This window comes from Dromiciops gliroides, chromosome 4 (genome assembly GCF_019393635.1).
Source record: "Dromiciops gliroides isolate mDroGli1 chromosome 4, mDroGli1.pri, whole genome shotgun sequence".
Taxonomy (NCBI): Eukaryota; Metazoa; Chordata; class Mammalia; order Microbiotheria; family Microbiotheriidae; genus Dromiciops; species Dromiciops gliroides.
The window spans coordinates 42,890,843-42,914,524 of NC_057864.1; the positions used below are offsets into that span (position 1 = coordinate 42,890,843).

Genomic DNA, 23,682 nt, shown 5'->3' on the forward strand with positions numbered 1-23,682 from the left:
TAAGGAATGGGAGAAGCAGAGAAAAGAATCTCAGAAACCAAAGAAAGAGAGAGTACTATGGAGGAAGGTGGCCAAAGAGAGAATTCCAATAGAACCAGTTAAAACTGGAAACTATTCCGTGGGGAATTTTCTCCTCCTGAACCATCCCCCTCCCTCCCAACAGATACTTCCATAATCTGAGGGTTCTCAATATTTCAATAATTATGTATTGGTCTATGTATGATATAGGTGGTGGTGGAGAAACAGGGAGCAGACCCATAAGGAAGCTCCCTTTCCCTGTCGCAGGTTTGCACCTTCTTTTCGGAAGAGAAACTGGAGAATATGAATGAATGAATGAAGAAAGCATTTACTAGGTGCCAAGGACAGTGCTAAGTTGTGAGAAACCAATACAAAATCGAAGCTCGACCTTGTCTACAGGGATCTTAAATCCTGATGGGGGAGGCAGTATACAGAGTGGCATGGTGGCCAAGGAGCGGCACTTTGGTTCGGAAGTTACTGGGTGTTGAGTGGGGCCTTAGGGGAGTAGAATGACACGTGGGGGAGGGAGGCAGTGAAATTGACTTGCTCATGGTTGCAGCACTGGAGGGGAAGGAAAGCACATGGGCACAAGACATTGTCGAGGGTTCTAGGTTGCCCCAGAAACCCTATAAAAAAGGGGGGAGGGTCTTGAATAGCTCAATAACTATTTATTGATCTATATCTGATGGGGGAGGGGAAGGGTAGATGGGGCCCGGACCCACGATTCTGCTGACATAGGGAACCCACAGATGAGGAATCTCCCGGTCCCAGTGCAGGTGAGCCCCTTGTCCTCCAGGTGGGCTGCATTGATTTGATTTGATGACGGGTTTCGGTGCTGGTTTGAAGGGGGAGTGTGGGCAGGAGGTGATCAAGTGGCTCTGGGCCCAGCGTCCTGGGGGGGGCTGACTTGGGGTTGGGGGGAGGGAGAGGCGTTAAGAAGCATGGGGAGATTGGGAGGAGTATTTGAGTATTTGAGGAGAGCATGGGACAGCTTCCAATTTTAATTAGTTAGTCCAGCTAAGCACTAAACTGAGAGCCCCAGTTTACATTCTGAATAGGCCACAGGCTGCCTACATAGCCTAGAGCAAGCCCGGAAAACCCAGAGGGACGGGGCGGGGCCAGTGGCCCGCAGAGCCAATGAGGAAGAAGCCACGCCCCCCACAGGCTCCCGCCGACCTGTTTGCTTCCCGTTTCCTAGGAAATCGCGTGCGCAGCTCCGTCCTCGTGTTGAGAAAAGGTCGTAAAGCGATGCCGGCGCGGCTCAGGCGTTGAGTGCGGTTTACGGCGGGCGGCAGGAGCGCGTGGAGGCTCGTGGCCGGCGGCGTCACGTGGCCGACAGCGCGCGCCGGGGAGGCTGTCGGTCGCTGGCTCGCTTGCTTGCTCCCTCGCTCCTTCGTTTTCCCGCGGCACGGCTGCGAGAGCGCTGGGGCCAGGGACGCCTGGCTGCTCTCTGCGGGAGGGCAGCTGCCGCCGAGGCCGAGGGGGAAAAGCAGCCTGAGGCCTAGCGGGGAAGGGGCGGGGCCCGAGCCGAGAGGCGGTGACAGAGACCGGGGCGGGGCCGGCCAAACATGGCCGAAGCGCGGGGCGGGGACAGCGAGCCTGGGGACAGGCCGGGGACCAAGGGGATGGGGCTGAAATTGAAACTGGAGCCCGAGGGGGGCGGGTTGGAGGTGAAGTTGGAGCTGGCGGGGGGAGTGGAGGCCAAGGTGGAGTGGGACGGGCTGCAGATCAAGGTGGAGGTGATGGAGGAGCCCGAGGAGCTGGTGGAGGTGAACCCAGCGGGACTAGAGGTGAAGCAGGAATTGATGGAGGAGCCCGAGGTGAAAGAGGAATTGATGGAGGCAGTGGAGGTGAAGCAGGAGCTGGTGGAGGGAGTGGAGGTGGAGGAAGTAATGGAGGGGCCGGAGGTGAAGCAGGAATTGGTAGATGACCCAGAGGTGAAGCAGGAATTGGCAGAGGGAGTAGACATGAAGGAAGAATTGATGGACGGAGTAGACGTGAAGGAGGAGTTTTTAGATGGACTGGAGGCGATGAAGGAGGTGGTGGATCGGCTACAGGTGAAGGAGGAGATGCTGGACTTGTTGGAGGAGGGAATCCCAGGGATGAGCAGAGTGGAGGTGATGGTGGGAGAAATGGGGACGGAGGAGGCGGTGGCGGCGGAGGAGACAGGTGCAGATGGAACGGAAGTGAAGGAGGAGGAGGAGATGATAGATGGGAGGAACATCAAGGAGGAGAGGATGGAGGTGAAGCTGGAGGTGAAGGAGGAAGAGGAGGGCGAGTTGGAGGTGAAAGAGGAAGATGGAGTGGAAGTGAAGACAGAAGTGGATGGAGTGGAGGTGAAGAATGAGGTAGGTGGAATGGAGCAGAGGGGAGGCAGAAAGGTGGGTGGGATGGAGATTAAAGGAGAGAGGGATTGGGAGGGAGAGTGGAGAAGGCCACAAAGTTGGGGAGGCGATTGTGTTTGGGGTGATGAGGCAGGGTCAAACAGAAATGATGTGTGGACAGGGGCTGAAGGAAGAAGTGATGGATAGAGCAGAGGCCACAGAAGAACAGGAGCCACCAAGAGAGCCACGAGTGGGCAGCAAGCGGAAGCTGGCCTTGTCAAGGTAGGCCAAGGGTGAAAGGTGTCTGTGGGGGAAGTGCGATGGATTAGGAATTCTGTGGGGTGGGCAGGTATGGTGGGGCATGCAGAATTGGAATCCAGAACACCCCGGGGTTCTTGGAAGCTCCAACTGGGTCATCAGGCTCAGTAGCAACATCTGACAATGATGGGAAGAACAAGAGTAGGAGAGGGACAAGGATAGGAAGTAAGTCAGTCTTGTCTTGGGAGTTGAAGACCTGGAGTCCAGAAAAATTAATTAGATTTTTATCTTGTGTTCTATTAATTTTCTCTTCCTCTTCCACAGTGGAGAGAGTCAAATGAAGAGTCCCTTTTAGAAAAAAATGTACCTACCTTTCTACATAGGTTTTTTATTTAAACTCATCACCTTTGATTATAATTTAATCTACAATGGGCAGGCAGTTTAGGTGGTACAGTGGATAGAGCCCTGGAGTCAGGAAGACCTGAGTTCAAATATGGCTTCAGACACTTACTAGTTGTGTAACCCTGGGCTGTCTGCCTCAGTTTCTTTTTCTGTAAAATGGAAAAGAAGAAAATTTAGACTTGATATAAGGAAAAGTTTCTTAACAAGTGGGCTGTCTGCCGCTGGAGGTAGCGGATGGTTTCCCTTCACTGAAAGTTTTCAAGCAAAAGTTGGATGTTCTCTTAGCAGGTATGTTGTAGTAGGGATTCCTTTCAGCATAGGCACTAGAAAGGCACTAAAGTCCCAATTCTGAATTTTTATGATTTATACAGATCCCAAGATGGACATGTATGGCTTGTTTAATATGGAGAGAGGGTCATTACCTAGGTTGGCTACAGGGTGATAAATGTTGCAGCCACAGCAACTTCAAAGGTCACAAATACTTGAAATAATGGGGTGTTGTCATGCAGTAAAACAGGAAAGAAAAAGGAAATAATTGGGGGGGGGGAAATGGAGGGGGGATCTTATTGTCCAGAACACAGGTGGCTTTATCTGTCAACACCACAAAGACCTAGAAGTACATTTGAAGGTATTAGATCATGGTGGTTTGAAGGGAGAAGGAAGTACTTATCTTTCCTAAATTAACAGCAATATATTGTTACATTCTTAATTTGGCTTCAAGTCTGGCAACTAGTTAGTTTCTTTGGTCAATGTTTTTCTAGAGAGAAAAAATGAATATATTGGACTTTTTCTTCTTCATGGGAGATATGATCTAGATTTATTTGTAACTCTGGGATTTTAGGTAAGCTAGTCATTCTGTATGGTGCTAGGAAGTACCAAGTATCAGACAGAATAATAATGGGAAGAATTTTCTGATTTTCTTAATAAACTTTGATAGAGGATTGAAAAAGAAGTGGATCATTTTTCCCTAATCCACATAAAAGTGGTAATGCTATTATTCTAATTGTTATTAGAGAATTTCCTAATTGTTATTAGAGATCATAGTCGCTAAATCTGCTTTCCTTTCTCGAGCCTCATTCTTCTTGACCTGCAGCTTTAAACATTGTTGACCACCCTCCTCTTGATACTCTCTTCTCTCTAGGTTTTTGTCACATTCCTGGTTCTGCTCCTTTACCTGTTTGACTCCCTTAGTCTTTTTTTTTTTTAATCATAGAAGTATTTAATTATTTTCCAGTTACATGTAAAGATAGTTTTCAACACTTGTTTTCATTAGATTTTTAGTTCCAAATTTTTCTTCCTCCCCAAGACAGAAAGCAATCTGATATAGGTTATATATGTACAATCACCTTAAACATATTTTTGCATTAGTCATATTGTGAAAGAAAGAACATTTTCCATCATGAGTTCTTTGGAATTGTCTTGGATCATTGCACTGCTGAGAAGAGCCAAGTCTATTACAGTTGATCATTACACAGTGTTGCTCTTACTATGTACAATGTTTTTCTGGTTCTGCTTACTTCGCTCAGCATCAGTCCACTTAAGTCTTTCTACGTTTTTCTGAAATCTGCCTGCTCATCATTTCTTACACCACAATAATGTTCCATTACATTCATATACCACAACTTATTCAGCCATTCCCCAATTGATGAACATTCCTTCGATTTCCAATTCTTTGCCACCACAAAGAGAGCTGCAATAAATATTTTTGTATATGTCTTCCTTAGTCTTCATGTTCATTAACAGGGGTGTCCTCCAAGCCTTTATCCTGAGCCATCATCCCTTCTTCAATGTTATTTCACTGGTAATCTTATCAGCTTCTGTGAAAACAACCATCCTTTATAAACACACAATTCTTAGTTCTATTTGTCCAGCCCTAACTTCTCTCCTGACTTAGTGTATGTATCTTGAACTGCTTATTGAATATGGGGAACTAGGTGTCTTGTAGACCTCTCAAACTTAACTTTTGTTCAAAACCAAACTTCCCTCTAACCCCCTCTACTCCTAACTTCCCTGTTACTGCCAAGGGTACCACCATCCTCCCAGGCACCTAGGCTCAAAAGTGAGGTGCCATCCTTGACTCTCATTCCCCATGTCCAATCAGTTGTCTTCTCTGGTTTTCACTACCTTGGTAACCTCTTGTTTATATGCCCCCTTCCATCCTCTGACACTGCCACTACCTTGGTGCAGGCCTTCATCACTTTATCCCTGGACTATTGCAATACCCTGCTGGTAGATCTTTCGGCTTCAAGTCTTTCCCCACTCCAGTCCATCCTCATCTCAAAGGATCTTCCTAAAGTTTAAATCTGGCCATACCATCCTCTTATTCCATAAACTCCAGTGGCTTCCGGTCAAAGCTTCTCTTTGGCTTGTACATCCCTCCATAATTTGCCTTCAGTCTTCTCAGACCTTATACTCCACCCACACATAACCCATAACTGGCAGTCCAGTGACACTGGCCTCCTTTCTGTGCCTTATCCCCCGACCCAAAGCATTTTCAAGGGCTCACTGGCCCTCTGCCTGGAAAGCTCTTCCTCCTCATCTCCACCTCCTGAAGTCACATCTTCAAGACTTTCCCAGTCCCCCTTAATCTTAGTCTTTCCCCTCTGAGGCTCTGGCCAATTTATCTTGGACCATCTTGTTTGTACAGAGTTGCTTGCATGTTGTCAAACTGTAAGGACTGTCTTTTGTTGTATCCCCAGCACAGTATATCACCTTTCACCCAAGTAGGAGATTGACAAATGTTTCTCACTTGACCAAAGAGGAAATCACCTGGAAATGAGAAGAGCTCCCCGATAATGACTTAAGACTGAAAGCATTTATTAATCACATACTATGTGCTAGATAGAGCTCTGGAGATGTAAATATAAGCCAAAAAAACCACTCCCTGCCTTCAAGGAACTAAGTGGGAAAGGCAACACAAAAAGGAGCTGAAGTGGGAGGAATGTCCATATGGACTTGAAGTCTGTCAAAGTCAGAAGTAAAGCCTGGAGGGGAATGAAGGTGACCAGTCTGGGTCTCTTAAAAATAGAGGTACTGGGGGCAGCTAGGTGGTGCAGTGGATAAAGCACCGGCCCTGGATTCAGGAGTACCTGAGTTCAAATCCGGCCTCAGACACTTGACATTTACTAAACGTGTGACCCATGGCAAGTCACTTAACCCCCATTGCCCTGCAAAAAAAAAAAAAATAGAGGTACTGGGGGCTCTTACCAGAGGGAGAAGGGGTAGGCAGAGTGAGAGCCAGTGGAGGCAGACATGATGGGACATTCTTGGGAAATCTGAAGCAGGTCTGGAATAATAAACTACCATAAAGTGTTTTTACTCTTTTTTTAAACCAAAGGCTTACCGTTGTATATGCTTGAATGGGTAAAAGTGTGTAAGTTCTTTGTGTAAAGTTATCCATCTACAAATAGACTACAACTTTGGCAATTGTAATAATTACAAATATTTGGCCTTTTGTTTGTTTGTTTCTTTTAGCTGTGAAATATGTGGTATAGAAGAAGCAAAGTACCGGTGTCCACGCTGCATGAAATGTTCCTGCAGGTATAAAACAGATTTAATCATCTTCCTGCTGCTTGTGCCCTTTATGTTTCTAAATGAAAATGCAAGTTTTTGTTTGTTGCCTTTTCAGTTTAGCCTGTGTGAAGAAACACAAAACAGAGCTTACATGCAATGGAATTCGAGAGAAGACAGCATTTGTTTCATTAAAGCAGTTTACTGAAATTAATCTTCTAAGTGGTAAGGCCAAATAGCTCATCTTATTTGTAACTAATTGATGCATCTTTTCCTTTGGCCTGTGTCACCTGATTTTTTTACTTTGAAAAATTTAGATTATAGGTTTTTGGAAGATGTAGGAAGATCAGCTGACTACATTGCTAGAGATATTTTCTTGAAAAGACCCTCAACAAATAGAATTGTAAGTGTTTATTTATTTTAATAAGCTTATTAGTTTAAAATAGCTTAAGGGAGGGGTGTCTAGGTGGAGCAGTGGATAGAGTACTGGGACTGGAGTCAGGAAGGCTCCTCTTAGTTCAAATCTGGCCTCAGACACTTTATAGATGTGACCCTGGAAAGTTACATAACCCTGTTTTCCTCAGTTTCCCCATCTGTAAAATAAACTGTAGAAGGAAATGGCAACCATTCCAGTATCTCTGCCAAGAAAACCCTAAATGGGGTCACAAAATCTGACAATGACTGAAAAATGACAGAAAAGAAAAAAAAACTTAAGGGAAGCAGTTGAGTGTTAAATAGATCTCATTTTCATAGAAACGTAGAATTTAGAGAAAAAGAGACCTTACAAATCAGTTTGATTCTCTTGTTTTGCAAATAAGGAAACTGAAGCTTATAAAAGTTGATTTTTCCAAGGTCAAGTAGATGATAAGTACCTGATCCAGGACTTGAACCTGGGTCTTCTGATTGCAAATCTAGTGCTCTTTCTAGTGCTTGCTATATGCTTCAGAATTGTAAGTTTTCACCTAAAATAATGACAAAATTGAAGCTCATTTTTAAATGATATAGTATAACTTTCTGTGAAAATAAAATGTGTTCAGAAATGATCAGATCACAAATATTTATTATTTTTCTGTTGATTAGTTAGCAAAGAAGCAAATCATGTTTTAAAACATAATTTGTTTTCCCACTAGTTTTATTGTTACTATTTTTCTTAGACTATCTGGTTCATTAGAGAGCTGTCAGTGTGCATAGTACCTGAAAGAAAGATTACTATGGAGTATTAAATCTTAATTTTTCTTTGGAACTATGTAACATTAAGTTTAAAAATCAGTAGATTACTCTTAGAGATAGTGCCTGGACTTGTGATTTCCACAGTGTGGGGGAATTCTCTAATGAAGAAACTCTCCCAATTCAAGTTGCCACCTTTCATTCTTAGAGAATTGGCTAGAGGGGAGTTGTCATACCCACAGCCTAAACGACATTCAGATGTGATTGGGGGATGTTTAACAAAATAAATAAAAATACAATAGATTATAGATAATGTTCGTATGTTATATACAGCCCTTTGGGATCTTTATACACAGTTCAGTGATCTTCTATTTGAGTTTGGCACCACTTGGCTGGAGCATTGAGATGATAAGATTCATTAAGGCCCAAAGTTACACATAACTTACTAAATTAAAAATTAAACTTGAGGTAGTGAAAAAATTTTATTTGGAGCATTTGAATTTCTTGTCCTTTTCCCTAAAATTTCTACAAAGTAGAATGACAGCAACTAACACTACTATAGCATATTTAAGGTTTACAAAGCACATTCCTACCTGTCTATACAATGGGTTTTTCATTTTTAAATATACCTTAGTATTCACAGTCATTATTACCTTTTAATAGTGTTTCTGAATCTAAATGGGTCTTTAAAGAAAAGAATGGTACCAGTAGGTATGCCAGTTTTATTAGACACTGATGACTCTTGTTTACTCTATTAAACTACTAAAGAGATGAACATGATAAAATCTTATTCTGTAGTCACCTCAGGCTGTGAATAATTCAGAATCATAACTCATTTTATTGGTGAAAGGCATTTATTATTACTAAATGCTTTTGTTACTTACATAATTAAACAAAACACACCACTTCTAGGTACTCCCACAGTACCTGTTTCATACTGAAATTTTGCTGCCCAATAAATAGTATTAAATGTGAAATTTCACATTTAACAATGTTATAATAAACTCCACTGGTTTTGGAGGTAGACTTAGGTTGGAGTTTTGGTTGGGCAATAGTTCTGCAATTTTGAACAGGTCACTTAATTTCTCTGAGACTCAATTACCTCATCAAGTTGAGATAATACTTATATTTTCTCACTTTTTAAAGGAAAAAATGCTTTGCAAAACTCTTAAAATGTGAATTGTTACTACTAGAAATAACAAAAGTTTTATTGTCCCTTGAGGACATAGAGAACATGAGTTATTGAATCCAAAACTAATTTTAATGAAATAACTTCAGTGTCCTTATCAGAATTATTCTTAGTTAACAGTAACAAAGTTGACCAGTTTCAGTTCGTTTTATTCCTTGACCTTCACATGCTAGTGGAAGTGCTAATAAGAAATGGCCAAAAGTAAAGTCGCAAACCAAAAAGAGACCAGAATAATCTATGGACACTATACCGATTCTTAGATAACTGGGAGTTCATTTTAGCACCCTCAGAAATTTTCTTAAAAGTTTTTGCTCAATTTTGAAGTTGCTTAAGGTCTTTGATTTTAATTTTTGTTTTTTGTTCTATTAGTTAAATTACATGAAAAACCGAGCACGGAGACACAATATTGACTTAAGAATTTTACCAATTGGTTTCACCAAAAGAAGAGAGAATTCAACAGTGTTTGATAGGAAGTAAGTATCTAGTTGTTAAAGAAATGTCTTAAATGAGTATATTTAACAAATTACTTTTGAGGTGGAGTCTATTCTTTATCATACTAATGAAGTAGATTATTAGAATGAATAGTTCTTACCCAGGAGTAACAGTGTTGTTAAGTGTTCTAGAAGTCATTCAATCATAGATTCACAGTCAGAAGGGACATGAGAGGTAACAAGGAGTCAAACCCTCCTCATTTTATAGATGAGAGACCTTGGAGAGAGCGGAGACTCTATTGAGGATTTTTTAAGGATCAGGGAAACTTGGACATATTTCTTAGGCAGCAGAGAAGGAATAAGATAGGGAGAGAATCAAGTTTAGAGAGTGAGAGGAGATGATGGGGAGGAAATCTGCTAAAGAAGACAAGGCCAAGGGAGCAAAGATACATGTAGAGTAATTGTTCTTAGCAAGGAGAAGAAGGGCCACCTCTTCATCAGAGGCTGGAGTAAAGAGAGAGTACATTGTGAGATGAAGATGACTCTCCAGAGGGCCTTGGTTTTTCTTTTTTCAGTTACAGTGTGAAGTCCTCATCTGAGGTGTGGGGGAAGCTTGAGAGAGGAGAAGGTTGAGAATAGTTGTGTTGAGTGGGCTAGAGAATCATTTAGGAAGGGTGTAGGAAGATTGTGTTGCTGCATTGAGGGCCCAGTGGGGATTAGAAAGCTCAGTTTGTAGTGGGACCAGTCACTGTCAGTTTCATGACTTCCTCCAGCCCTTTTCATCCGGGTGTGAGTAGGAACAGAGGAATTGGGTGGTGGGAATATTTTTCAGTATTGGGCTTCATTAAGGCTCGAGAGGTAATACAACAAAGATGCAAGGAATTTATGGGTAAAGCATGGTGTAAAATTGAATTGGTTCACCAAGATAATGATGTTAGGAAGGGTTGGAAAGTGTAGCTATAGAAGGATGTTGACCTGGGAAATTACTTATCAGGTAGAAGGACTGGAGATCCCAGTGAGAATGAAGACTTAAATAGGTTTAGGAGTCGGAAGGCATAGGAAGAGATGGCATAATAAAAGAACATGACCACATAATAGAAATTCAGAGTTCTTGATGGATGTTGAACATGGGTTATGACATAGTTAAAGGAAAGACCGTCCCCATATTATGTGTTGTGTAAAGCCGAGGTGCTTTTGAGGAGCATGTTGTGGTAATTGAGTACTTTTTAAACTGGGATTTTAGGATATCTAAGGGAGCATCAGCATGCAGTGTTGAAATTTCTTACTATGAGTGTAGGTGTTGGGGATGAGATTCAGTTACTCTTTGGATCTTGTCATTCAAGCAGTTCCAAACCCACCTACCTATATCATGCAGCCAGAAGGCTAGCATGAGACTGTCAGAAGTTCTCCTAAAATCTATATATGGTACGTTGTACACCATTCTCTGAACCTACCTGTCAAATTATAATATCAAAAACAAATGAAGTTGGTCTAGCATGGCCTGTTCTTGATACATCCATGTTGACTTTCTTTGATTATAGCTTCTTTTTCTGAGTTCTCAGAAACTATCCCTCTAATGCTATGTTTTAGAGTTTCACCTGGCCTATGAGGGAAGGTTATCAATCTGCAATTTGTAGGCTGCACACAGTTCACTTTTTAAAAAATGGGGACAGTCTTTCCCCTTAGTGCTGCAGGATGTCTTCTGTTTTCCAGTCTCCCCCCCCCCCCAAAAAAAAAAGACCAATTTTCAGTACCCCATGCTCTAGATCATCAATGCCTGGTGACATGAACTCATTGAGAGGAGTGACGTGATTATCTTGTTAGCTCTTCACTCACCTTTTCTTTTTTATTTTTTTGGTGAGGCAATTGGGATTAAGTGACTTGCCCAGGGTCACACAGCTAGTAAGTGTTAAGTGTCTGAGGCCGGGTTTGAACTCAGGTACTTCTGAATCCAGGGCCAGTGCTGTATCCACTGCACCACCTAGCTGCCCTTTCACCTTTTGTTTCAAATAACATAGTCACAAACTGGAATAATTTGAATAGAATTCAGCTGCCCTCTAGTCCAACCCAGCAAGGAAAAGGCTTCCTTGTTATGATATATTCGATAAGTAGTGATCCGGCCTTCTTCTTGTTAACTAATTGTTCTAGCCTTCCCAGTCCAACAGTCACTCTCCACGGGAGAGAAAACCAAAGCCACATGAGAGTGGTTAGTTCTGCCTTGTTCATTTTCATCCCCGTATAGCAGCCTTCTTGATTTCTTAACCCAGCGTATCTAAAAAGCCCTTTTGTCCTTAGCCATTCTGGGCTTTATGCATCTGATGGTACCAGGCAACTCTTTATATCAATTGTCTGTTTCCTGTTAAGTAACAGTATCACTTTAGAAAGTTGTTTCCCCTTTTCTCTTCATCAAAATAATTTCTGTTGGGTTCTTCAGATTTCTTTTTCTAGTCTTTTCTGTTTCTCCCCAAGGCCATTTTTCCTTGAAGAATAGCAGAGCAAAGGAGGCTAACTATTCATTCTCTGAATTGCTTCTTTTTCCAATGGGATAGAGAAAATTATTTCTGTTAATATTTTGAAAACAGAATTTGATTGCTCCAGATGGGGAATGTTGCATCCACTTTTAGATGAGGTCAGTCTATCATTAGTTTTACTTAACTGTTTTATATTATTACAGAAGACCTTTCCTGAAGTGGAGTAATCTGTAAATGTTTGTAATATAAAAAACAAAGCACATCAATAAAACTTTAAATAAATGGTCACTCCCTGAATTTTCCTGGAGGACTTTATTAGAACCTTTCCTACATTCTAACTTATATCATATTTTTGTGTATTCTTGCCTCATCCCCCTTTACATTGTAAACTTGACTATAGGACATGTCTTTCTCCTTTGTATAGCCGGTACCTTAGTACAGTGCCTTGTAGGTAATAGTTTATGTAATCATATTTGTTAAAGCTTCTCTTTTGCTGCCAATTTTCTTTAATGAATGCCTCTACTTCTATAGTATTTGCTTGTTCTTCAGCCCTCCATAATAATTTTTTTCATCCCTATTGTTCTCTGATTGTCTCCTCTAACTACCTTTTCGTTGTTTTAAGAGTTGGAAGGGACTCCCTAGGCCATCTAGTGTAATCCATACTTGAAAATGATATCCCTTCTATTTCGAACAAATGGTTCTTCACACTGCTTAAAGACCTCAAGTAAGAGGGGAATCTGCTGCTCCCCTTCACTATAGGTCTTATGGTAAAAACTTAGTTGGGTATTGTGTCCAGCTGGGAAATTAAGCTGAATCTAATAGCATTATAGTTAATAGAGATAAATATAAGCATGTTTAGGTTCAAAAAAATCAGTTTCACAAGCATGACTTTAGGCTTACCTCTTAAATTAGATTCAAACCATGTTATAGCCTGTTAAAATCATTTTGAAGATACCCAGCAAGTCACTAGCTTTCACCTAAAGACCTAATTAGGGCAAATGAAACCTTTACCTCCTGAGGTATCTCAACTGTAATTGTTAGGAAGCTTTTCCTTATATCAAATATAAATCTTTCTTCAAGTTTCCCTCATTGTTCTTAATTCTGTCTTCTTGGGTCAAACATAGCAAGTCTCATCACTTCTCATAAGTTCAGTCATTCAGATATGTATTAATTATTTAATTCCTATTATGCCAAGCCTTGTGCTGTTTACTGGGAATAAACAAAAATGAAGGTGCTTCTAATGGGGGAGACAATGTGTATGTATTTTTATACACACACACACACACACACACACACACACACACACACACACACACGGCCATTTGGAGAGAAGGACACTAGTAGGCAGGAGATCAGAAAAGGCTACATATAGCTGAGTTTTGAGGAAAACTAGAAGTTCTAAAAATCAGAAATGAGGAGGGAGTACATATGAAGTATGGTGGGACAACCAGTGCAAGAGCAAAGATGGAGGTTGGAGTATCATATATGAGCAGAACAGAGAGTGGCCTGTAGAGTATGTAAAAGCATATAGTAGATGATGACACTGGAAAGGTAAGGTAGGTTGGAGCCAAGTTGTAAAAGGCTTTAAGCACCAAACAAGTTTTTCTTTGAACCTAGAAGTAATGGGGAGCCACTGGAGTGTTATTGAGGGGAGTGACTGACTCAGACCTGTGCTTTGGCAGCTTTGTGAAAAATGGATTGGAGAGAAGAAGGAATTGAAACAGAACAGAATAAGAAGCTATTGCAGTAGTTTACCCTTACCCCAAAGTGATGATTGTGTGAGTTGAGAAGAGGGGAAAGGGAATGAGTTCTGCTCTGAATGTGAGTCTGAGATGACTGTGAAAGATTCAGTTTGAAAGGTCCAGTAGGCGTGCTGCACTGGAGCCTAGGAGAGACTTGGGCTTGGACATACAGACCTGGGAGTCATCTCCATAAAGATGGTTGTGAAACCCATGGAAGCTGATGAGGTCTCAAGGGAGAAAGAAGAGAAGAGAGCCTAGGGTGCTGTACCCATTGTCAGTCAGTGTGAATAATGGGTCATGATCCAGTAAGGGATCCACATGATAGGCCCTAAATCACCTCTTGACAACTATTAGGGTGGCCTGCTTACTTTTCTTCTGGCTCAGCATCATCATTTCCCTTAGCCAGTTCTCATAGGGCATGTCCTAGCAGCCATCCTGATTATACCACTTTGATTGCCTTTCATCTTGTTTTGTATACTCCCTAAAATGTAGCACCTAGAATTGAACCCACTACCTTAGATCTAGTCTTATTAGAGCAGATTAAAGCATAACTTATCACCTCCCTTATTTTAAATACTCAGTCTCCCCCTACAACCCAAGAGCATGTTAATTTTTTTTGTTTTTTAAATTTTATTCTTTTCAATCAGCAAAAATCCTCTTACTCTTTCTCCTCATTGAGAACAAAGGAAAAACAAACCCTTGTTATAAATAGTAAAGTCAAACAAAACAAATTTCCTCGTTGGCCGTGTCCAAAAACTATGTTTGTCTCATTCTTTGTTCTTGAGTCTGTTCATCTTGCTTTCAGGAGGTGGGTAGCATGTTTAATCACTCATCTTTTGGAATTGTGGTTGGTCATTTTACTGATCAGAGTTCCTCATTCTTTCAGAGTTGTTTGCATTTACTATATTGTTGTCTTTGTGTAAATTGTTTTCCTGGTTCTGGTCACTATACTTTCCATTAGTTTACATAAGACATGTGAAACCTTCCCAGGTTTCTCTGAAACCAGCCCTTCATCAATTTTTACAACACAGTAGTATTCTACCACCTTTTTTTTTTTTTTACTATAACTTGTTCAGTTATCACCTCAGAAAACTATATTTATTTATTTGTTTGTTTGTTTATTTTTTGATGAGGCGGCAATTGGGGTTAAGTGACTTGCCCAGGGTCACACAGCTAGTAAGTGGTGTCAAGTGTCTGAGACCAGATTTGAACTCAGGTCCTCCTGACTCCAGGGCCAGTGCTCTATGCACTGCACCACCTAGCTGCCCTGAAAGCTATATATATTTTTTCATACATGCTTAGTTTGTTTTGCTTAGGACTCATCCTTCTAATTCCTCCTTTTCCCTTTTCTTACTATTATTTCCCTGTTAAGTAATATATGTTTGGGGAGGGGGGTGAGGCAGTTGGGGTTAAGTGACTTGCCCAGGGTCACACAGCTAGTAAGCATCAAGTGTCTGAGGCAGGATTTGAACTCAGGTCCTCCTGAATCCAGGGCCAGTGCTTTATCCACTGTACTACCTAGCTACCCCAGTGTGAAATATATTTTTGTACCCAACTATGTATGTGTATGCTTAATCTCCCAGGACCAGTTCAGATGAGAATGATGTTCAAGGGTCAGCTCATTTCCCCACATTCCCCACATTCCCCACATTCTTTGCTCCTTGTTTGTATACCTGTGTGCCCTGATTATGTGAAATCATTTCCCCATACCTTCTTTTCCTTGTGTCTCCCCCCAGAGTTCCTCTTTGCTTCCCTGTCCATTCTATAAGATTATCAAGCTGTAGCAACCCCTCCCGAGCCTTCTAGCTAATTAGCCTTGATGGCAGTGTTCATAAAAAACATGTATCATCTTCTTGTTTATTCCTTTATCCTTGTTTGCTCATGTTTATCTTTTTATGATTCTCTTAACTCCTACATTTGAACTTCAGAGTTTCTATGTAGCTCTGATCTTTTCATCAGGAATGCTTGGAAGTTCTCTTAGTTCATTGAAGATCCATTTTATTTTCTGTGAAGTTATACTCAGTTTTGCTGGGTAAATACTCTTGGCTGCATGCTGATATCTTTTACTTGCTTTGTTTCACTTGGAAGCTCTGAATTTTGGTTATAATGTTCTTGAATTTTTCACTTTGTGGTTTCTTTCTGGAGGCGACTGGTGAGCTCTATTTGCACTTTGCCCTCTGGTTCTAAGAGATTTGGGCAGTTTTCTTTTAAAATTTGAAATATGATTTCTGACCCTTTATTTTGGTTGTGTTATTCAGAGAGTCCATTGATTCTTTTTTTTTTTTTAAGTGAGGCAATTGGGGTTAAGTGACTTGCCCAGGGTCACACAGCTAGTAAGTGTTAAGTGTCTGAGGCCGGATTTGAACTCAGGTACTCCTGACTCCAAGGCCAGTGCTCTATCCACTGCGCCACCTAGCTGCCTGAGTCCACTGATTCTTAAATTTTCTCTCCTTGATCTATTTCCCAGGTCAGTTATTTTTGCAGTGAGATACCTGACATTTTTTCAGTCTTTTTCCTTTATTTTACTATTTTTCATTGTTTCATTGAGTCATTGGCTTATATTTGAACCATTCTAGTTTTCATGGAGTTTGTTGCTTGGGAAAAGTTTCTACCTCTTGTGGCAAGATATTAATTCCCTTTCCAATTCACCTGTCACCATTGTGTTATCCTGGCATGGGTCTAGGGGTACTCCAGTATGGTTCTGGGACCCCTTCTTGCCTGGATGCACAGCTTTTCCTAGCACCGGAATGCTTTTCATTGTGCATTCCTGACCAGACCACATTCTCACTGTCCATAGACCTCTCCATCTCCTTATGCTTACCTGGGCTGGATTAATGCCTCACTGTGCCTTTTCTTTGGAATCCCCATCAGGTGTATTTTCTGGATCTATTTGGAGTAGTTTGGGGAAGAGATCTTCTTGGAACATTGCTTCCTGCTACTTTTCCTTCTTAGGTCTGCCCCTCCAAATGGTTTGGCTGTATTGTCACACATTTGACTCATTGTGCTTACAGTCCACTCATACCTCCAGATCTTTTTCATTCTGCCGCCTTAGCTTGCTTCTAACATCTCATACTTGTGAAGTTGATTTTTTTTTAACCCAAATGCTGTACTGTTCATTTTCCTCTGTTAAATTTCTTCTAATAAATTAAATTGTCCTGATGTTCTAGCCTGTCCACAACTTTTTGGAACCTGATGATCATCCAACCTGTCTTTCTGACATGTTGATTTGTTGATTATGCCATCTGTTTCATCTGATCACTTAGAAAATGTTGAACAATATGTGGCCAAGATCAGATGCCTGAGGCATTCCCATGAGTCCTTCCTTCCTTCAAGTTTACACTTACCTGTTTTTTTTGTTTGTTTGTTTTTGTTTTTTTGTTTGTTTGTTTTAGTGAGGCAATTGGGGTTAAGTGACTTGCCCAGGGTCACACAGCTAGTAAGTGTTAAGTGTCTGAGGCCAGTGCTCTATCCACTGCGCCATCTAGCTGCCCCTACACTTACCTGTTAATGATGGATTCTTTGTGATCTGGTCATTTAGCCATTTGCAAATGTACCAAAGTACATCTCGAGCTCACATTCCCATCTTCCACAAAGATAGCAGTAGAGACTTTGCTCAAGTCTTGTTTGTTATCCTTGCCCCCTCCACAACATTGAGCATTGCTGATGTACCATCCCCTGTCCTTCCTCCTCCTACCTTGCAGGGTTCTTGTGAGGAAACAGCTTTGTTCTGACCTTGAAGGTGGTTTGGTTGTGCTGGATCATGTTTCCCCAGGTTTCTGGGGCACTGCTTTCTGTTTCTTCTCCTTCTATCCACTCCCACTACTTAGTCACCTTGGCTGATTCCGTTAGCTTCTTCACTGTCTGTAGCATTGGTCTTTCCCAAGATTCTTTGATCTCCTCATTTTCTTTCTATACTTGCTCTCCTGGCATCTGCCTTCATTCTTATGACTTGAGTCTGTCACCCTTATGCACATAATTCCCCATTTCCATTTCCACAAACATTTAGTGCCTGCTATGTGCTGATATCTGCAGTAGGTACTTGGCTTGCACCAAAATTAAACAAGACTCAATCCTTTCCCTCCACAGTTTACATTTCATATCCAGCTTTTCTTTCCGATGTCCCTCTTTTTTGTCAGTGCTACTACCTTTCATCTGGTCATTCACATTCAAGACTTTGGCTTACTCTGACTTTTGCCTGTTATCCAGTCTGTTGCCAAGAACTATGTGCCTATTCAATAAATATCTCATTTTTCTCTTCCTTCTGATTCACTCTGCCATTACCTTTGTATAGTCCCTTGTTATGAATCTCCTGGCACATTCATTTTCTGCCCTTCTAATCCATATCTCCTAGTACTGCTAAATTATAGTTCTGTACTGGTCTTATATCACCCTTCTGCCCCAAATCCTTCAATGATTTCTTGTTGCCTAACTGTTAATAATAATAATAATAATAATAATAAGTAACAATAGCTCATATTTAAATAATATTTTAGGGTTGACAGTACTTGAGTGACAACACTCCCATTAGGTATCATAAAGTATTATATGTATTATAAACTACTGTAAAATACGGAATGTAAAGTATTTTTATCACCATTTTGTAGAATGTAGAAAATATACCAGGTAGTGTAGTGGTTTGTTCAGAGTCACACGGAGATCTAGTATTTAACACAACTCTCCTGATTCCAGATTCTTTGTTTTTTGTACAATAATGGAAAGTGCTTTAAATAGATTTTTTTTCCTCCTAAAAATAGTAAAGTTGAGGGATCCAAAAGAAATGTTTTTTATGTTAGTAAACCTATAAAAGAAAATAAGCATTTATACCAGGCATTAAGAAGGAGTTAGTCTCGTGACATAAGTTAGAATGGAAAATATGCACGCATACACACACTATCATCTTAGAAAATGAACGTTTGTAGCTCTTATTATATGTTATCAATGTAGAAATATGTTTATTTTAACTGAGCTATTTATTAGGAATGTTTAGAGGCTAGCCACTAGGTGTCCCTCTTGTAAAGAAATAGCAAGTGTGATTTTTTTTTTTTAATGGAACCATGGATTTGCATGCTTCATTCTCAAAAATTATAGTGTTCCTAATTGTGGTATTTCTCTAAGTCCAGCCACCCAGGCCTGTGTTAATGTTAGTAGTTTTTTCTAGTTGGGCATTTTCTGGCCTTCATAGAAACATTTTAAAAATGCTCCAGGTATAGTATTTTCTCCAGTGTCTTGGATGGATTTGATGCAGTAATTAAGAATGGGGATGGGGGGGGTGTTCAGTAAATTTCCTAAACTGGTCACATGTATTCATATCTGCACTATTCAAAATTATAATTATTTAAAATATACCAATTAGTTCCAGCCCAATTGAAATGTGTATTATGAATTTGAATAATTCAGCCACTTCAAGGTTTTCATTATTTAATTGACCTAGCCGTGTGTGTGTGTGTGTGTGTGTGTGTGTGTGTGTGTGTGTGTGTGTGTAGAGAGAGAAGAAGAGAGACCATGAGATGTTATAGTCCTGAAATACTGAGTTCCTATAAAATAATAGCTTTTAGGTGGATTTTGAAGTAAGCTAAGGCTGATCACTTAATAAGTATTTAATATATACTTACTAATTGGTTATTATTTAATATTAAATTTATCTAGCATCTATAGCTTTTATGTTTTTGTGAAAAATTTCAAGGTTATAACCAAGACTTAAATCAATAACTTTTTTTTTCTTTTTGGTGGGGCAATGGGGGTTAAGTGACTTGCCCAGGGTTACACAGCTAGTAAGTGTCAAGTGTCTGAGGCCGGATTTGAACTCAGGTACTCCTGAATCCAGGGCCACTGCTTTAACCACTGCACCATCTAGCTGCCCCGAATCAGTAACTTTTTAAAGTTGAACTCGATTAATTTCCAGACTCCTTTGGGCAGAACTGTCTAGTAGAACACTATTCTGTTGGTAGTTCTTGGATTTTGGATGTCTGCACTGCTTCTACCAACAAACAAAACCGTCTCTTCACACTGTAGTAAATGGTGTCAAGGATTGCTGTGGTCCCCCCAAAACTCTTCATTCTTTGGCCAACCTGGTCTTGCCTCAAGTCTCTCCACACTTCAGTCCAGGCTACCAGAATGTTTTACCTCCTTAGTCAACCTCCATGACTTCCTGTACCTGTACGAGAACAACATGCCCCTGTTGAGCTTAAGTCTTTACCACCTTGCACCAGACTCTCTTCTCAGGCTGATTGTACACAGCTACCCTTCAGCCCCCCACATGCACACTCTGCAGTAGAACCAGACGCCTTCTTCCTCACCTATGATGCTCCTTGTCCTGTCTCCCTGCCTTTAAAAGGTCCTGGCCATGTTCCATGAGAATCAGTCAGCAAGAATTTATTATGTACTTGCTATATGCCAGGCTGTGGGCTAGATCCTGGGAATACAAGTGAAAGAAGGAAACAGTCTACTCACAAGGAGTGAGCTTCTGTCTTGGATCCTTTCCCTCACCTCCACTTCAAGGGAGAGCTTAACATAACCTTCTACGTGAAATCTTTTTGGTCCACACAGCCACTAGTGGCTTCTCAAACTACCTTCTGTTTAACTAGTTTGTGTAAGTACAAACTTCTGTTTATAAATGCATTTATATGTGTACTTGGCACGCCCCCCTATTGGAATGGAAGTTTCTTGAGAGTAGAGATCATTGCCTTGTATTTGTATGCACAGTGCCCAGTATGTAACATATGCCTAATCAATCAGTCAACGTTTATTAAGTGCCTGAAAAATGAAGCAAAAGACTCCCTCAAGGAGCTCACCATCTAAGGGCAGAAAAAAAGCAAACATATATGTACAGAGAAGCTACAGACAGGATAAATAGGAAGTAATTCACAGAGGGAAGGCCCTGGAATTAAGAAGTGTTGGGGAAGACTTACTGTAGAAAGTGGAATTTTTGTTGGGACTTAACAGAAGAGAGGTCAGTAGTCAGAGCAGAGGAAGGAGAGCATTTTCAGACATGGGAGCGTTGAGAGATAAGGAGTTTCCTGTTTGTAGAACAGCCAGGAAGCCAGTGTCATTGGAAGGAAGAGTAGGTGGTGGGGAGTAAGGTATAAGAAGACTGGAAAGGTAGGAAACCAGGTTCTAAAGGGCTTTGAATTGAGAACTGCTGGTTTTGTATTTGATCCTGGACGCAGTGGGGGTCAGGGGAGCTTACTGAGTTAGGGAAGTGGCATTTACAGACTGCATGTTAGCAAAGTCACTGGAGACTAATCAGAACACTTGATTTATTGATTTGAGCACCCCCTAGTCCATCACGGATCCCATGCTCCAAAACCTTTCCACACGCTTAGGACTTGCCAGAGTTTGAATTCCATTGGCACACTTTTTGAGAATCCAGCATCACTCCCATATTGTGATAAGCCATAGAAAGTAGGATTTTAGCTAAATGCTCATTTTAGCAGAATTGAGTATCATCAAATTGCTTGTGTGTTATAGTTGTTGATGGTTGTTTGTGAAGGAATGAGGAATCTGCTCTGGAACTTCTAAAGAGGGATGATAAATTGGGATGGATTGAATAGTCACTCTGTCCTGGTGATTTTTCTTTGGAGGCGTCTCCTGTGTCCTTTCATTTCCATTACCTTGGCCAACATCCTAGTGCAGGCCCCAATCATCTATTCTTTAATCCATCCCACATATGCCTGCCAGGTTAATCTTCCTAAAATAGTCTTCTCATTATGTCATTACCCTATTCAGAAAGCTTCTATAGCTTTTTTTCTGGTAGAAATTATCTACAGGGAGTTTTTTTTTTAGAGGTTTTGAATGGGACTCTAGGTCCTTGAGAAAAATCTCAAGATGGTTGAAAATTGTCCTAGGGGTTCTCTTTCCCTGTCCTGCCACATTTTCCCCCAGTGAGCTATCCTCCTAATAGAATTTTTTTTAAAGAAAGAGAACAAATTTAGTAAAACTGATTAACACATTAAAAAAAAATCTGATGTTATCTGTATTGTATATACCTGTGGACTCCCACCCATGAAAAGCAGTCATGTGAAAGAAGGGGATTTTCAGAAGAGATGGGGAGAGAGTAGATCTTATCTCTTCAGGGATATTTTAAATCCCTTAATGAGGAGCACTCGGCTTTGCACCAATTACATGTTTACATTTTTATCAGTTGATTGGGGAGGAAAAACCAAACGAATTTCCACTATCTCTTTTTTTTCTGAAATAATTGTTTATCACTTGGGCAATATCTCCCACCAAAAATCTATCTTGTTAGGATCTCATGACATTAGAGATAATTTTTAATATGAAAAGTAATCAAGAGAATTTCTTCATAATAAGAAAGGAAAACAGAATTTTTATTTTTTTGAAGTTCCAAGTCTACCAACTAGCTAAGTTTATTCCCTTTATTCTCTTCTCCCTCATAGTAATTGACCCAATGAAGTAGAATTAAATGTCAGAGTACTAAAATAGCAGATTTGGGGGAAAGGGTGTCAAGGGCAGGGGGAGGGGCACTGTTTTTAAATTTCTCTATTACATTATTTTGCCTCTGAGAAGGTTTCAAGCTCTGGTAGTAGTTCTTTCTGTATTATGTGACTTTTGTTCCAGTGTTAGCTGTTTTGAAAATATTGCTAGTGTTTGGTCATGAATTTCTGATGCAAACTATTTTCAATTAAAAGAAATCTCTCCAGTTTGCCAAGTGTAAAACTAGACCTTCCTCAAGAGTATTTTCATTTTCCAGCTTTTGCATATCTCAAGGCAGTTTTGGTCTACAGGGTGTAGACCTAGATTGGGCTTTCTTGCTGTAAGGAGTAATTGAAGAAGAGAATACTTTCAGTTTTAATAACCAGTTTTCTCAGAAGGGACATCGTGATAGACAATCCCAGGGAAAACTCATCAGCCTCATGTGCTGTGCATCTCTCTGAGGATGGTTGGAAATTAGATGATTTTTTAAAGAAGCTTAAATTTTCAAGGTACATTATTAGATTGGGAGACATTAACCTTAAGTTATCCTTACAGGTTTCTAGACAATTTAGCCAACCATCTGCACCTCAAGGAGGGAACACATGGGGCAAGAAAGACAACTTAGAGGCTAACATTCATAATTATATCCATAATTTGTTCAAATATGAACCTAAGATTGCATCGTTATACATTCCTGATTCTAGATTTAGACTGACGTGAGGTATTTTTGCATTTGACTGGCATGAATTGCATTTAAATATGTTCATTTAATTGTGGAATGCTTTGAAGGGCTGGAATTATTCCTGTCTTTTCCTTGAAGATAAATTCCAGAACCTTTATTTATACTTTGATCTAGTTTCCTTTTCATTTCAATGTGTTCACAAAATGAACTGGGCAGGGGGGATGGTTTCTCTTCTTAGTCCCATTGAGCCAAGAAGTGGGGGCCAAGTTGCTTGCTTATGTCTTTTGTTAGTGTGTGAGAGAGAGCATTGATATTATTACCCAAATTTTACAGATGAGGAAACTAAGGGAGATGGAAGTTAAATGACTTGCCCAGGGTCTCACAGCCTGTGTCAGGTGGGATTTGAATGCAGGTCTTCCTGACTTCAGACTCAGTGTTCTATCCACCTGCCTTCAAAGAGAGTACTTTCTAAAGGATCAGACAATGTTCAGATAACTAGGCCCATACAGAATATCTCTAAGTGCTGCAAGCACTGGCATATGTAGTTGCTAAGTCATTGTCAGTGACTTCTCAGAGCATGAAGAATGAGATGGAGTAGATAGAGCACAGGCCAGTGGACTTGACCGGATTCTCTACAAAATTCTGTTTAAAACCCTGGTCAGGGAACATATAGAAAGGAAGAAAGTTATCACAAAGCCACTGTAGGTTCTTGGACAATGCTGCTGCACTGATACACAAGGGAATGCCATCAATAAATTTTAGCTAGGCTTTAGCAAAACTCTTGACAGTCTTATGTATTTATAGGAAAAGATGGAGAATATGAGCTTTAGATAAACAGTGCCACAGAGATGTGTGCTTAGACCTGGGCTGTTAATCAGTGATTTGCTTACAGGCATAGACAGCATGCACATCATATTTGCAGATGATACAAAACTGAGGACGATAACTAACATTTTGGATAACAGAAAGTCCCTGACAGGTTAGATCATTGGGTTGTATCTTAATATGAAATGGTGGAATAAGTATAAGCTTATTTTAAAAATCACCTTCAAAGG

General features: G+C 40.6%; 1 protein-coding gene across 2 annotated transcripts in view; it reads left to right on the forward strand.

Annotated features, from left to right (window-relative positions):
- The first annotated feature begins 1,303 nt into the window (after positions 1–1,303).
- The window catches only part of ZNHIT6 (zinc finger HIT-type containing 6), a 71,033-nt gene continuing 48,654 nt past the window's right edge, over positions 1,304–23,682 (forward strand). Inside the window, exons 1-6 of one of the 2 annotated variants that reach the window (XM_044004997.1) lie at positions 1,304–2,366; positions 2,524–2,624; positions 6,477–6,542; positions 6,631–6,737; positions 6,830–6,915; positions 9,238–9,341. In XM_044004997.1, coding sequence (XP_043860932.1) covers positions 1,587–2,366; positions 2,524–2,624; positions 6,477–6,542; positions 6,631–6,737; positions 6,830–6,915; positions 9,238–9,341 — 1,244 coding nt within the window. In that variant the 5' untranslated portion in view covers positions 1,304–1,586. The remainder of the gene's footprint in view (positions 2,367–2,523; positions 2,625–6,476; positions 6,543–6,630; positions 6,738–6,829; positions 6,916–9,237; positions 9,342–23,682) is intronic. The other variant, XM_044004998.1, reaches the window with a different exon arrangement.